The 16,939-nt window shown below is 35.8% G+C and overlaps 1 protein-coding gene across 4 annotated transcripts in view; it reads right to left on the bottom strand.

The window, feature by feature from the left end:
• The window catches only part of TAOK1 (TAO kinase 1), a 175,277-nt gene that overhangs the window by 69,726 nt on the left and 88,612 nt on the right, over positions 1-16,939 (bottom strand). For all 4 annotated transcript variants that reach the window (XM_059148070.1, XM_059148071.1, XM_059148069.1 and 1 more), the window contains 6 exons: positions 14,888-14,959; positions 9,425-9,526; positions 7,950-7,995; positions 7,324-7,420; positions 5,132-5,245; positions 2,126-2,217 (listed from right to left, as the gene is read on the bottom strand). In XM_059148070.1, coding sequence (XP_059004053.1) covers positions 2,126-2,217; positions 5,132-5,245; positions 7,324-7,420; positions 7,950-7,995; positions 9,425-9,526; positions 14,888-14,959 — 523 coding nt within the window. The remainder of the gene's footprint in view (positions 1-2,125; positions 2,218-5,131; positions 5,246-7,323; positions 7,421-7,949; positions 7,996-9,424; positions 9,527-14,887; positions 14,960-16,939) is intronic.

The following is a 16,939-nucleotide window of genomic DNA, read 5'->3' as shown; positions in this document are numbered from 1 at the left end:
AATAAGCCCTTCCACAGAAACTGGAGTTTTCTTTCTGAGCAGTACAACTGGTTAATGAATACTTTTTAAAAAAAATATATTTTATTTATTTGTTTGACAGAGGTCACACAAGTAGGCAGAGAGGCAGAGAGAGAGAGAGAAGGAAGCACGCTCCCCACCGAGCAGAGAGCCCGATGTGGGGCTCGATCCCAGGACCCCGAGATCACGACCTGAGCCATAAGGCAGAGGCTTTAACCCACTGAACCACCCAGGTGCCCCTAATGAATACTTTTCTAATCAAATAAATATTAATATAGATTAATAATATCTAACAACACCATTAAGGTGATTTCACTATCACCAAAGGGTACATGTATGTATCAACCAGCGCAAGTATGTAAAAATACCCCATGGCCAGAGTGTATTAAGCAGCTTCTCTACATTTACACCCAGGTTTCTCAAGAAATTAATGAGGATCTACCTGCAGGAACAACTGAGATTAAAAGAATTGAGGTTAAAACACTTTAAAATAGAAAAAAAATTCTGCAAACCTCAAAGAGAGACTAAGAGATCAGAAGAGAACGACATGATGGTATCTCTAAATCTGTCTGCTGATGCTGTCATACTTTAAAATAAATTAAATAAATAATATAGAGCTTAAAGGGAATGGTTAATGTAGAAATTATAATAAAAGCAAACATACCTAAAGATTATATAATTTTGGGAAAATATGAAGACTGTAAGATAGAAAAGCATAGTTTATAATGGAAATTATAATTTTTATCTACTATATAAGGATAAGATTTTGATTTCTATTTTACCTCAATTTCCCTATTTACAAAACAGATTAACTCAATTTGAAAATAATTTAACCAAATTACACATGAATTTTACTTTTTTTTTTTTTTTTAAAGATTTTATTTATTTATTTGACAGAGAGAAATCACAAGTAGATGGAGAGGCAGGCAGAGAGAGAGAGAGAAGCAGGCTCCCTGCTGAGCAGAGAGCCCGATGCGGGACTCGATCCCAGGACCCTGAGATCATGACCTGAGCCGAAGGCAGTGGCTTAACCCACTGAGCCACCCAGGCGCCCCATGAATTTTACTTTTTTAAAAGATTTTATTTATTTACTTGAGAGAGAGAGAGAGAGAGAGCATGTGCCTGCACAAACAGGAGGCAGTGCAGAGGGAGGACAACCAGACTCTGTACAGAGCTTGGAGCCCAAGGCAGAGTTCAATCCCACAACCTCAAGATCATGACCTGAATCGAAATCAAGAGTTGGATGTTCAAACAACTGAGCCACCCAGGGACCCCTCACATGGATTCTCTTTTTAATGTGTTATTTTTGATTTGTGGTCACTCCTAGAATGGTTCAATTAAATATTCTCAATATTTCCCACTTTTAAATAAAATTTAATGGAATTTTTTTTTTAAGATTTTATTCCTAAGTAAGTAATCTCTACACCCATCATGGGGCTCAAACTTAAGAGTTGCATGCTCTACAGACTAAGCCAGCCAGGTGCCCCTGGAATATTTTTATAAGAAGAAAAAAAGGAAAGATTATAGGATGGAAAGGGATAAACTTGGAGAATCAAGAAGATGGACATCATCTTCAATTACAGTGACAATTCAATTATCGACCTGGCTCACTTACACTGAGAATGCTAGTAAAGTTATGATGGTCCACTGACTTAAGCATAGTTCCCTTTATGGGCAACAGAATAAAATGTGTGCATAAAATCAAATTGTTACAGTATGTCAAGAAGCTTGACACCTAATTCTAATACCTAATTCAAAGTAATAAGCATCCTAGGTAGAGGTAAGTAATTCGTCTATGCTGTAGAGACTATCTACAGATAGTAAATCTTGTAATTACAGACTTATTTAGATGTTTAACAAAGCCATTAAATATTAGACATAAATACTTAATACCACAGTGGAAAATTATTTTAGACCTAATTTAACACAGCAAATACACCTCACCTAATATATATAAAAATTACCAGATAACCAAAGTGAAAACTTTAATAGATTTATTGCTCCCTTTACTAACAGACATAAAAAATAAAAAGCTATGCTTTGGTACAGAAAATGAGGTACAACACTGATCATAACTTACTACACAGTAATAAAGAACAATGCTTACCTAGTTCAATACACGTTATTCCAAGAGACCATACATCTACTTTGCCATCATACTGTCCTTCATCCATGGCTAAAATTACCTCTGGGGCCATCCTAAAACATAAAATGTCATTTAAAGTAAAAAAAAAAAAAGTACTATTCTTTAAAAATGCAATGACCATCTACATAGAGAACACCTGTGTGAATTCTAGACATCGTGTTTAGATAAGAATTTTTATAATGAGAAATAAATGCCCTACAGGTCATTAGGGAAATATTTACCACTGCATATATACTGTGAGACTCATTCTCGCCATCTGTCATTATCATTAAGCAGCATCCTAAAGAAAAGATGCCCCAGAGCAGGGTTGCATATTCTAATATTATATAACCCTTAGCCCTTAGGCTAGTAATTTTTTTTTTCAATTCAGTGGATTTTATTTTTGTTGTTGTTATTTTTTTATAGTTTTTTTTTTTTTTTTTTTTGTAGTGGTTGTTTTTTAAGAGATAGAGAAAGAGTAGGGAAGGGGCAGATGGGGAGAGAGAGAATCCTAAGCAGACTCCAGACCCAGAGTGGAGCCCAACTTGAGGCTCGATCTCAGAACTCTGAGATCATGACCTGAACCAAAATCAAAAGTCAGACTCTTAACTGAATGAAGCACCTAGGCACTCCCCTCAGGCCAGTGATTCTTAAATATTTTGGTCTCAGGATGTTACTATGAAAGTCTGATTTATGCTTGAAAGATGGAATTTTTATCATTGGCACTGAATGCTATCAAATCATTTTCCCTGCAAGCTCACTTCATTTATTTTAGAAAATATCTGCCACAATAACCAACACTTAATAACCATAGTTTGTCACTCTTCCTTTTAAATAGGAATAGTGTTCCATGATAAAAGTGGCTAGGGCAGCTCACAACAAAGACAATAACACAATTATCAACCTTACAGGTGTCTTGGTTATAAAATGGAACATTAATTCATGTCTCTAATTAGAGTCTAACATTTTTGATGGTATTTGACTTGTATCTGTTGTTAAACATAGAAAGACACTTAGAACAATTGTCGATACTTAGGTAGGGCAGTCACCATATACCAGAGTGTGAGTGTGTTTAAGCTTAGGTGTAATGACATCTAAATATGTACCTAGTTCCTACGTTCCAAGTACATTATATAAAAATTAATGAATATGTAAATAAAGTAAATTTTCAATTGTCAATACCAGAGTATTTCCAAGATGTTGGTTTTTTTTTTTTTCTTTTTAATAGAGGGAGGAAGGGAGGGAGATGGGGAGGGAGGGACAGAGGGAGAAGGAGAAAGAGAAAGCAGGCTCCATGCTAGGCAATGGAGCCTGACATGGCGCTAGATCCCGTGACCCTAAGATCATGACTGAGCGGAAATAAAAAAACTTAAGACACTTAACCAATGAAGCCACCCAGGTGGCCCGCAAGATTCTTTCAGATGAAGTAAGTTTGGGAAATTACTAATTAAGGCAGAGTAAAACAAGTAATTTTATTTTTATTGCAGAACTTTTCAGGACCTTTATCTAATATTCACCATTAATTTATAAATAGGAGAACCATTAAGCAAATATTAAGAAATATTTGCTCACAGAATCCTTTTAATAGAAGGGAAAGGGAGTCTACCTAAAGTAGGACATAAGAAATTTTTGGTCATCTAGAGCAATGGAAGAGCAGAAATTCTTCAAGTTTTTAAATTTGTTTGCCTCTAATGAATTTATGAAAATTATTTATCCCCTTGTACATTTCTGAGTTATCTAAAGTTTATAAACTTAATAGCCATAAAGGATATAATGCATAGCATATGCTTTTATGCTTTATATGTGATTTTAAAATATTTAAAACACAGAGCTGCAGAGTTAGCTCATTTGATTTATTAAAGAACAACACACTGTTGTATAAGCCAATTAGCAATGCCAGTCTTCACTGTCATATTAATCAGTCAAATCAGAATCACTTTCTGTTGGAAAAAGACTGACTTCATTTTCTATGCAAGCAATATGTTAATGTGTCCCCATGACAACCATCTCAGTTACGAATTACACACTAGAAAAAAAGAAGGGGAGAAAGATAATTGAGGAGAGAAAAAAAGCAAGGAGTAAAAGGGAATGGAGATGACTGAAAAGGCACAAGGCCTTGCCAAGAGTTTGTGTTCTGACTCTTCAAAATTTGTTACTATAGATTCTCAAATTATTCTTCTGGTGTTGCTTTGAGGCTTTTATATCCCACACCACTGCAGCACTGTAATATTCAGGATGGTAAGGAGTACTATTTTTTATAAAGTAGGAGAGGGAGATTTGAAAGGTAGGTGGGAAAGAAGATATAGTGGACCTAAGACATCATTCTCTTCATATGGAAGAACATATGGAAGTTTAAGTGCTGGACAATTATTCCCTTCAAACTTGCTGACATTAATACAAAAATTATTTATGGATAAAACAGAGGATGTCTAGAATTTGCTTAACAATAATGGCGGAGGCAGGGAGGAGACAAAAATGAGTACATACAGTAGGAATGGCCATGAGATATTGTTCCTGGGCTGGGTGACTGATATGCAAGGTTTCATTACACTTTTGTCTACTTTTATGTGTATTTGAAATTCTCCATAATAAAAAATAAAACCAGAAAACTCCAAATCAGCCATCAGTCTTCTGGTACTCTTAGTCTGAAGGTACCAATATATGGTAAATAAAAATATAAAGAAAACACACAAATTTCCACTTAGCATTTCTGTATTCTCCTCACTTGGATTTTCATTGAATTTTTTTACTTCCATACCCAAAATATGATGCAGGTTATAATACAGAAGAAAATGTCAAGGGGACAAATGAATAAAACAGGAGATGTAAGGACAGCACTCCAAATCTCTATCTGAAACTAACTATGCTTAAAGCTAAAATGTCCACAATACCATTATATTACAAGAAAAAGATAGACATCTGAAAAAGTATAATCACACATTTCCTATTTCAATCATGAGGATCAACAGCAAATAGGATTATTCTTACCAATATGGCGTTCCCACAAAAGAATTGGCAGGAGATGCCATGGAAGCTGATCCAAAGTCAGCAAGTTTCACCTGGCCTGGTTCTGTCAGAAGGATATTTCCTGCTTTGATATCTCTGGGTTTAAGGAACACAGAAAATTATTTCTCTTTTGTTCATTAGACTGTGTTGAAAATGATAAAAATCAAATAATAAGTTTTACAATAGGGAAGGAAAAATCAAAGTAATTAAGTCCTAGGATAATTTCTAAATTAGGATAATGAGATTTAAGATCCAAAAGCAAAAAATAGAGAAGTGATATAAATATACAGAGATAATTTTCTTCTCTAAAAGACAAAATAGCAGCAAAGACAAAAGACAGAAAATCAAGTAATTAGAGCATAGTCTATACTTGAGTTCCTGTTTATTGATACAAATAATGGTTTTAAAAATAGAGTTTAATTAGCTGACGAGTCCTTCATAATTTTAAGATTTCTGAGCGTACCATGTAAAGTTTAAAAAGATCTAATACACCAAATTTATTTTTTTTGAAGGTTATTCTTATCATTTCCAAACCTTACCACAGTTCTCCTAACTAAACAAGAAATAAAACTGAAACACATGGATAATGTAGTATCTAACAGGTTTTACTTTTTAATTTACTTTCAAGCTTACTTTTTAAAATTAGCAAACATATTATCCATGCAAAGTAAGAATATTATGGATATTTATATAATAAGATGGTATGTGCAATTGGTACCGTAACATTTAACCTTTCCAAAAAACAAACAAACAAACAAACAAAAAACCCAAAACCAAAATACCAACCAAAAAAACCCCAACCAAATTTCCAAGCACTTGTCAATTCTAACTAGAGTATTGTAATAGATATAATATTAAATAAATCTTTTTCCTTCCATTTGCTTTTTAAAGGAGAAGAGGTATTCTGAGGCTGATAAGACCTTAGGTTCTAATTCCAACTCTTCCATTCACTTATTTGTTAGCATGTAGACTTCTCTTGGACCTTACTATCCTCGTCTTAAAAAAAATGGTAAGCCATTTAGCTCACAATGACTCTACTTTCTAGTTTAATATATATTGCCTGGTTCACAAGCTAGTTTCCTTTTAAAATAGTCAAAACCTGTATCAATGCTAAAAATGCATTTACTCTTTACTCTTAACGTTACTATCTATTATTAGGGATCATCAAGGATTAATACTCAAAAGTACAGAGTGTTAAGTTCATGTCATGGGATCAATGGAACAAAACTGGCTTATCAATTACCAGAAACGCAAAAGACCAAAGTTTAGTTCTAGTCTAGTCTGGCTTTGTAAACTTCAGAAAAATTAGTCATAAACTGGGGCATTGCTTTATCTGTAACATGAAAAAAGTAAGACTACATAATTCCTAATGTCTTTTCCATATACCAAATTAAATATTCTTTTTTTTTTTTTAAAGATTTTATTTATTTATTTGACAGAGAGAAATCACAAGTAGATGGAGAGGCAGGCAGAGAGAGAGAGAGAGGGAAGCAGGCTCCCTGCCGAGCAGAGAGCCCGATGCGGGACTCGATCCCAGGACCCTGAGATCATGACCTGAGCTGAAGGCAGCAGCTTATTAACCCACTGAGCCACCCAGGCGCCCCCAAATTAAATATTCTACAATTAAATTCCTACCACAGGGGCGCCTGGGTGGCTCAGTGGGTTAAGCCGCTGCCTTCGGCTCAGGTCATGATCTCAGAGTCCTGGGATCGAGTCCCGCATCGGGCTCTCTGCTCAGCGGAGAGCCTGCTTCCCTCTCTCTCTCTGTCTGCCTCTCCATCTACTTGTGATTTCTCTCTGTCAAATAAATAAATAAAATCTTTAAAAAAAAAAAAAAAAAAAAAATTCCTACCACAAATCTATAAAGTGCAGAAATGTCAGAAAGCCCAGCACCACATGTAGACAAAGATAAAACTGATCCTAAAAGGAAAATTAAAATTTAATTTTGAATTAAATCTTTTATCATTATAGAAAAAAAAAAAAAACAAACAACTGATCCTAAAAGGAGATCAAATGTACTGGCTTGTTTGCAGGACAACCTAAAAACTGAGTTTATAAGATTCTGAAATTTTTTATTTGGCTATAACCAACAAAACTTTTAGTGTTAATAAGTTCTATGGTTGATAAACCCAGGAAGTCATTTGCTGTTAATACATAATTATCAAAGCACTTACCTATGGATCATGGTATGAGAATGTAAGTAGGCTAATCCCTGGAGAGCACCATGTGTAATTGCTGCTATTTCCACTTCTTGTAATGGCTTTTTGTGAACTTAAAATAAGAATTTATGGGAAAATAATTACTATACAGAGTATTTTTGTTTTAAAAAATAAACATCTAATATTTCAGGCAATTTTGAAAAACTAACATTTAGTGAGAAGATTTGCTCCCCAAAACAATATAACAAGGCCACTGAAATTTGTAAATGGAATTACAGTTGTGCCTAATTGTTAAAGTATATAGCTCACAGCGTATTTCCCTCTAAGCTAACATTCAACAATTAGTTGATTATAAAAACAAAAATAACAAAAGACAAGTTTTCCCTTTATTCTCACATATCTTCATTTTGAACAGAAGCTATAGGTTAAGCTAAACGACAAAGAATGAAGAAAAATGCTTGGTAAGTTATAAGAAAATTCACCTATTTTATGCTACTATAGGACAGTGCATACCATGATGAGAATCTAGAAAAGGTGAAGGTTTCTACTCTTTCTGGTAAGTTTTTACATTATTTAAGATAAGAATTCTCATTGTATTTTTGCTAATACTTTTTTTTCCTGAATAATTAAAGGAAACCTACCTTCCAGTAAATCTGAAGCAGATCCTAAACAATATTCCATTACCAGCTACATGGGAAGAAAAATTGTAAAAGCACTAAATTAGTAAAAAGATTCTATTTGAGATAAAATAAATTCACCAAAGAGATTAAGAAGACAACCTTAAGTAAAATAAAGCTAGTCATTATTTACCTTAAAAAATAAGCATTTATGTATTTAGTAATTTCTTAAATGATAAGGTCAATAATACATTAATCTTTTATGCCAATACACAATCACTTGTAGAAGATGTATACTTCATCTATAATTACTAACTAAAACTATAAAGGAATATAGTTACATTGTTCTAAATATTAGGAAATGGAAAACTGTCCTCTGCATCTATATGTACAAAGGTTAGGTTACAGTTTAAATGCTTCCTTGAAGCAAATACAGAGGACCTCCTGTGTGCTAGATATTTTATACATATTAACTAATTTTTTTTAAAGATTTTATTTATTTATTTGACAGAGATTACAAGTAGGCAGAGAGGCAGGCAGAGAGAGAGGAGGAAGCAGGCTCTCTGCCAAGCAGAGAGCCCGATGTGGGGCTTGATCCTAGGACCCCGAGATCACGACCCGAGCTGAAAACAGAGGCTTTAACCCACTGAGCCACCCAGGTGCCCCCGTATTAACTAATTTAATCCTCACAACCACCTTATAAAGTAGGCCCTATTATTATCTATTTCTGTTAAAAGAAAATTTACTCTTTTTTTTTTTTTTTTAAGATTTTATTTATTTATTTGAGAGGGAGAGAGAGACAGAGCAACAGAAAGCACAAATGGGGAGGAGAGAGGGAAGCAGGTTCCCTGCTGAACAGGGAGTCTGATGTAGAGCTCAATCCCGGGACCCTGAGATCATGACCTGAGTTGAAGGTAGACACTTAACTGCTGAGCCATCCAGGCACCCTGAAAACTTACTCTTTAAAGATACAGTTATTATGCCTATACCACTGCTGGAATACTACCTTGTCACTTTAATGGGAAAAAAAGAAAATTAATCTCCACTTGTTGTAATAAAGTGTCTCAGTTTTCTACCTTTAGTATTATTCAGCCAAAGAATTATAATCAGTACATATTTCACCAAAATTCACCAAATCTGTGTGGTTAAATAGATTACAACATATTTATGTCAAAAAGATATGCTAACTTTTACCCTCGAATAATAGGATTACTGTACAATGCTTGATAACCATATGAAAAATGATGATACTAAAAAATGTCAGAGAACATTTTACACGCACATAAAGGTCAGCCAAATCTCTGCAGTAAACTTGTACAAGTTCTATTATCTTTTACTGCCAAGGAGTTCTAAGAAAAGCTTCTCTTCCTTGCTCAGTATGAAACTAACATTTCAAGGTGTTTTGCATGGCTTTACACAACCATTTTGAGATATTCTTGAATTAATTCATTCTAAACCAATAGCAACAAAATTATAGCAAGGAGAGGGCAAACACCTACCCATGCTGTGTGCTCACGTAAATAGCAGCCTTTGTATTCTATACTGTTGGGATGTTTTATTCTTTGTAGAAACTTGACTTCTTTAATAATATCTTGCCATTTCTGTGGGGGGGAGAGGAATAAAGAAAAGAATTATGAACAGTTGCTTTTCCTTAGAAAGTTATGTAAGAAAAAAGTAATTACTAGCTTAAGCAGGGTTAATGAGAGCATACAACTTTGCTTTATTTTAATACTTAAATAGCAAACTAATAAATTTAAAAGTAATTTCATTTATATAGTTTAGACTCAATTCATAATTTATAAAGTTATTTTATTCAAGGCAGAAGCACTTTAGTTTGATAAAATTTATCATCAATGAGTCTCATTAAAATTTTACCACCACACACCAAGCATGTTGATGAAAACTATATACTACAGTGATTTTTCTTCATTAGTTCAACTTCCCCCTTTTTGTTTTTTATTTTTTCTATTTTACTTATTGTAAGTAAAGTAAACTTATTGTAAGTACTTACTTATTGAAGGGGTGAGAGAGAGAGCAAGAGCAGGGGAAGGAGAAGCAGACCCCTCTCTTAGCAGGGAGCCTGACATGGGGCTCAATCCCAGGACTCTGGGATCATGAATTGAGCCAAAGGCGGATTGGTTAACTGACTGAGCCACCCAAGCAACACCCCCCACTTTTTTTTTTTTTTTTTAAGATTTTACTCAAAATGCCATTTGCGACGACGTGGATGGAACTAGAGCGTATCATGCTTAGCGAAATAAGTCAAGCGGAGAAAGACAACTATCATATGATCTCCCTGATATGAGGAAGTGGTGATGCAACATGGGGGCTTAAGTGGGTAGAAGAAGAATCAATGAAACAAGATGGAATTGGGAGGGAGACAAACCATAAGCGACTCTTAATCTCACAAAACAAACTGAGGGTTGCTGGGGGGAGGGGTTTTGGGAGAAGGGGGTGGGATTATGGACATTGGGGAGGGTATGTGCTTGGGTGAGTGCTGTGAAGTGTGTAAACCTGGTGAATCACAGACCTGTACCCCTGGGGATAAAAATATATGTTTATAAAAAATTAAAAATTAAAAAAAAAAAAAGATTTTACTCAAAATGGCTGGAAGACCTAAATGTGAGACAGGAATCCATCAAAATTCTGGAAGAAAACACAGGCACAGCAACCTCTTTGACCTTGGCTACAGTAACTTCTGGCTAGACACATCTCCAAAAGCAAGAGAAACAAAGGTAAAAACGAACTATTAGGACTTATCAAGATTTTTGCACACCAAAGCAAACAGTGGACAAAACCAAAAGACAACCTATAGAATGGGAGAAGATATTTGCAAATGTCTTATCAGATAACGGGTTAGTATCAAAAATCTATAAAGAACTTACCAAACTCAATACCCAAAGAACAAATAATCCAATCAAGAAATGGGCAGAGGACACGAACAGACATTTCTCCAAAGACATACAAATGGCCAACAGACGCATGAAAAAATATTTAACATCACTTGGTATCAGGGAAATACAAATCAAATGCAAATACAATACAAATACAAATCAAAACCACAATGTGGTATTGCATTGTGGATCTCTAAAATTAACATGTTAACATTAAAGTCAGGATCTCTAAAATTAACATCAGGAAATGACAGCTATTGGCAAAAATGCAGAGAAAGGGGAACCCTCCTACACTGTTGATGGGAATGGAAGCTGGAAAACAGTATGGAGGTTCCTCAGAAAGTTAAAAATAGAGCTACCCGACATCCCAGCAACTGCACTACTGGGTATTTACCCCAAAAGATACAAGTGTAGTGATCTGAAGGGGCACCTGCACACCAATGTTTATGGAAGCAGTGTTCACAATAGCCAAATTATGGAATGGACCCAGATGTCCATCAGATGAATGGATAAAGAAGATGTGGTGTGTAAACACACACACAGAAACACACACACACACACAGAGGACTATTATGCAACCATCAAAAAAATGAAATTTTGGGGCACCTGGGTGGCTCAGTGGGTTAAAGCCTCTGCCTTCAGCTCAGGTCATGATCCCAGGGTCCTGGGATCCAGCCCTGCACTGGGTTCTCTGCTCAGCAGGGAGCCTGCCTCCCTTCCTCTCTCTCTCTGCCTACTTGTGATCTCTCTCTGACAAATAAATAAATAAAGTCTTTTAAAAAAAACGAAATCTTGCCATTCACAATGACGTGGATAGAACTAGAGGATTCTATGTTAAGTGAAATAAGTCAATCAGAATCAGAGAAAGACAATTATCATATGATCTCACTGATACGTGGAATTTAAGAAACAAAACAGAGGATCATAGGGGAAGAAAAGAAAAAATAAACCAAGACGAAACCAGAGAGACAAACTTTAAGAGACTCTTAATCACAGGAAACAAACTAAGGGTGCTGGAGGGGATGGGGTAGAGGGATGGGATAACTGGGTGATGGATATTAAGGAGGGCCATGTGATATAATGAGCACTGGGTATTATATAAGACTGCTGAATCATAGGCCTGTACCTCTGAAACCAATACTACATTACATTAATTAAATGAATTTAAATAAAAGAAATAAAGATTTTACTTATTTATTTGAGCTAAAGAGAGGGGGAGAATATGCGTTGGGGGGGAGAGGCAAAGGGAGAGGGAGAAGCAGGCTCCCCACTGAGCAGGAAGCCTGACTGTAGGCTCAATCCCAGGACTCCGAGATCAAGAGCTAGGCTGAAGACAGACACTTAACCTTAACCAATTGGGCCACCCAGGCGTCCCATCAATTTCCCCATTATTTGCAGCTTTATTAACATGTAATTTACATGTCATATAGGTCACCTATTGTGTCTTTGGCTTATATGTTCTATCAAATATTAAGGTTATGTTTTTTAAACTCAAATAATTACTTTGAGATTTAAATTCCTAAATGCATACTTTCTTAAATGCTAGTAAACAATTGTTATTATATAGGAAAGGTCACAGAAAAAAGCAAGCAGTATGAAAACATTTTCTTATATATTTTACTTCTTCACCGACGGCTTTGAGGAAATACAGATAAGTATTTGGCCATAAGCTATTCCATGACAACCTTATGTCATATCCATAGTTATTCTTTTTATTTTTAAGATTTTATTTATTTATTTGACAGACAGAGATCATAAGTAGGCAGAGAGGCAGGCAGGAGGATGGGGGCAGGGAAAGCAGGCTCCCCACGGAGCAGAGAGCCCGAGGTGGAGCTAGATCCCAGGACCCTGAGATCATGACCTGAGCCGAAGGCAGACGCTTTAACCCACTGAGCCACCCAGGCGCCCCTCCATAGTTATTCTTAAGAAGCAACCAGGGAGAGGTGCTTGGGTGGCTCAGCGGGTTAAGCCACTGTCTTCAGCTCAGGTCATGATCCCAGGGTCCTGGGATTGAGTCCCGCATCAGGCTCCTTGCTCAGTGGGGAGCCTGTTTCTCTCTCTGCTTCGCCTTGCCACTCTGCCTGCTTGTGCTCGCTGACAAATAAATAAATAAAATCTTAAAAAAAAAAAAAAAAGCAACCAGGGAACTCTAAAATTACATATCCTTTGATTCATACTCAAAGATTCTAGAGGCTTAGTGATGGGTGATGGAAATTAGAAAACTGCTTTTTGTTCTTGTTTTAGTTTTTTCAAGCTTTTCTACTAACTTGGGCCATATTTCTAAAGGCTCAGAAACTACCAGCGTAATAGAAAACTTTAAAAAATATTTTGTACTAAAATTTAAGATCATATATTTATTTTATTTCACAAGTCCTCAACAAAATACAGCAAAATAAGTTTACAGTGTTTTATATAAAATGTGTACAATATAAAATGCAAAATTCTGAAAACATTTCATGGGCTTTAATTTCAGATTTGAATGCTCTGGGACCAAACTCAGAACAAAGCAAAAACCTGTACTCTTCAAGGTAAAAAGGACTTTCATGAAGGACACTAATAATTGGATGTGAAAAAATGATAAACTAAATGAAACTTTTAGGTGTAACTAATCAAATAGACTCCAACACAGTGACAATCTGCCTATGAAAGCTAGTCCTACAGCTGTGCTATAGAATGGCAAATAAAATTAGAGTGAACTTGTAAGAAGTGGGAGTTTTTTAGAGGTTCAGGAAGTTTAAAAAAATTTTTTAGGTATCAAAATGATGAAAGAGTGATATAATCATAATAGTGTTACCATACCCACAACACAATCTTCACAAAAATTAAATTTACCAGAAAACAGAACTTCCAAAAAAGGCAGAAAACCAAAATCTTCAAAAAGAAAACACTAACTCAGCAATTCCATCTTAGCCATATACCTGAAATTACTGAAAGCAGAGATTCAAAGAAATATTTACATAGCCAGTTCATAGCAGCACAATAACCAAATGAGGGAAGCAACCTAACTGTCCACTGAAAAATGGATCGATAAACAAAGTGTGGTAGTTTACACACAGACACACACACACTCTATACGGCCTTAAAAAGAAAGGAAATTCTGACACATACCATACCATGGATAAACTCTGAGGACATTATGCTAAGTAAAATAAGCCAGTAACAAAAGGTCAAATACTACATGATTTCACTTACATGAGACACCTAGAGTGATCAAATTCATAGAGAAAGAAATGAGAATGGTAATCTCCAAGGGTGGAGGATGCAGAGAATGGGGAATTATTGCTTAATGGGTATAGAATTTCAATTCTGCAAGATGAAATGAGTTCTGGAGAAGAATGGTGGTGATGATTGCATGACAATGTGAATGGCTTCAATGCCAATGAACTGTACATTTAAAGATGTTAAGATGATAAATTTTGTTGTGTATATTTTACCACAATTAAAATAATTAATTTAAAAAATTGAAGTCTAAAAATCCTAGATTCACAAAGAATACATGTCATAAAATAATTTACACAATAGAATAAATATAATCTGAAGAGAATCAGAATGTTAGCAAACTAAAGTAGTATCAATGTAGTATCAATAATTTTCAAATTATTACACACTATTTTTAGACTAGATATAACTGCCTGTTGATTATTAAAGTTTAAAATAAGCCTTAAACAATGTCTAGACCTTTAAAAAACTATATACAATATAATCTACTGTCACATATATCTTATTCTAGTTTACTTATTTAAAAACTGATGATTCTCCTATGATACAGAAAAAGTAGTATATTAAACCACAGTTTTAAAAAGTAAACTCACTTCAGCAGCATATATATGTTAAAAAATAAAAAGCTAGGGGCACAAGCTGGGAGGCCATTAATGTTCTGTTTATGGCTTTAGGTACACTTTAATGGGCATATTTAGTTTCTGAAAGAAAATTCACTTAGATATACCCTTAAATATTTGTATACTTTTCTTTATGTATGTATATTTTTTAAAGGATTCCCATCTATCCCCCTTAAAAATAGCATGTCTTTCTCTAATATGTGAATAAGAATGCATACATTTTACCTACCTCAGTAGACTGCTTTCCACTATAAGACATTTTTTTGATAGCCACCACTTCATTGGTACGCACATCTCGTGCCTAAAAAATCAAAGCAAAGACCATTGTTAAAATGAACAGATTAAATCTAGGCAATTATTTCTCTCAGAATTAAAGCATTTATAAGCTGTCATATCAAAAAGGACACCAAAAGTGCTATTAAAAACACATTTTAAAAAAAAGAGAAAATATATAATGAAATATCGAATTATCCAGGAGCTCATACACTGGCGAGAAAAAGCAGGTTTATCTTTCAGTGATTTAGTTGAGAGAAAAAATATAGAAATTTTCTTTAAATATTGTATTTATTGGGGCACCTGGGTGGCTCAGTGGGTTAAGCCTCTGCCTTCGGCTCAGGACATGATCTCAGGGTCCTGGGATCAAGTCCCACATTGGGCTCTCCACTCAGCAGGGAGCCTGCTTCCCCCCACTTTCTCTCTGCCTGCCTCTCTGCCTACGAGTGGTCTCTCTGTCAAATAAATAAATAAAATCTTAAAAAAAAAAGGTTAAATAAAGATTTATTTATTTGAGAGAGAGACAGCATACAAGCGAAGCAGGGAAGCGGGGAGGGGAAAAGGGAGAGGGAGAGAGAATCCTAAGCAAAGTCCTTGCTAAGCACAGAGCCCCATGGTGGGGGCGGGGAGGGGGATCGACCTCAGGACCCTGAGATCATGACCCAAGTCCAAATTGTAGGACTCTTAACCAACTGAGCCACCCAGGAGCCCCCAGATGCAGTTTTGTTTTTTTTTAAACGGTCATTTTCTTCCTTCCCTTCTCTATCTCCCTCCTTCCTTCCTGATTTATTATGAGGGAGAGAGAGCATGAGCTGGTGGGGCAGAGGGAGAGGAAGAGAGAGAATTCCAAGCATACTCCCTGCTGAGGGTGAAGCCCCACATGAGGTTGAATCCCACAACCCGAAGATCATGAGCTGAGCTGAAACCAAGAGTGGACCACCTTACTGAATGAGCCACCCAGACGCACCACCAGATGAACTTTTAATTAGGCTAAGACAAAGCCTGATTTAAAACTGGGTACATTGGAAGTGCCTAGTATAGACCCTAAGGGTCTCCCCTACCTTTATCTCTAAGAATTAATTAATTAATTAATTAAAAGTGGGTATATTTTTTATTTTATTTTTTGAGAAAGAGTAAATCTTTTTTTTTTTTTTTTTTAAAGCTTTTATTTGCTTATTTGACACAGGCAGAGAGTGATCACAAGTAGACAGACAGGTAGGCAGAGAGAGAGGGGAAAGTAGGCTCCCCGCCGAGTAGAGAGCCCAATGTGGGGCTCGATCCCAGGACCCTGAGATCATGACCTGAGCCGAAGGCAGATGCTTAACTGACTGAGCCACCCAGGTGCCTCAAAAGTGGGTATATTAAATGTAATGCAAGTTTCTGGATTAGACTCTAGAATATAAAAGAGAGAATGGAAAAACTCAAAAATTCTGAGTAGAGTACTTACATTTAGAGTATCATTTGATCAATGTTGATTTCTCAGTTTTGATAAATATAATGTTGATAAATATAACGATGACCAAACCATGTTAGACGGTTATATAACATGTTAACATGAGGGGAACTGGGTAGAAATTACAGAGGAAAACTCTATTATTACTACAAAATCTTCTTTAAAAATGTTTCTTTTTTAAAAAGATTTTATTTATTGGGCACCTGGGTGGCTCAGTGGGTTAAAGCCTCTGCCTTTGGCTCAGGTCATGATCGCAGAGCCCTGGGATCAAGCCCCGCATCTGGGTCTCTGCTCAGCAGGGAGCCTGCTTCCCTCTCTCTCTCTGCCTGCCTCTCTGCCTACTTGTGATCTCTGTCAAATAAATAAAAATCTTTGAAAAAAAAAAAGATTAAAAAAAAAAGATTTTATTTATTTATTTGACAAAGACAAAGAGAGAGAACAAGTGGGGGCAGCGACAGGCAGAGGGAGAAGGAGAAGCAGGCTCTCCACTGAGGAGGGAGCTAGATGCGGGGCTCGATCCCAGGCAGACACTTAACCGACTAAGCCATCTAGGCA

The sequence above is a fragment of the Mustela lutreola genome, chromosome 15 (assembly GCF_030435805.1).
Source record: "Mustela lutreola isolate mMusLut2 chromosome 15, mMusLut2.pri, whole genome shotgun sequence".
Classification (NCBI taxonomy): Eukaryota; Metazoa; Chordata; class Mammalia; order Carnivora; family Mustelidae; genus Mustela; species Mustela lutreola.
The sequence above is the reverse complement of the archived record's forward strand: the minus strand, read 5'-3'. Positions and strand labels throughout refer to the sequence as shown.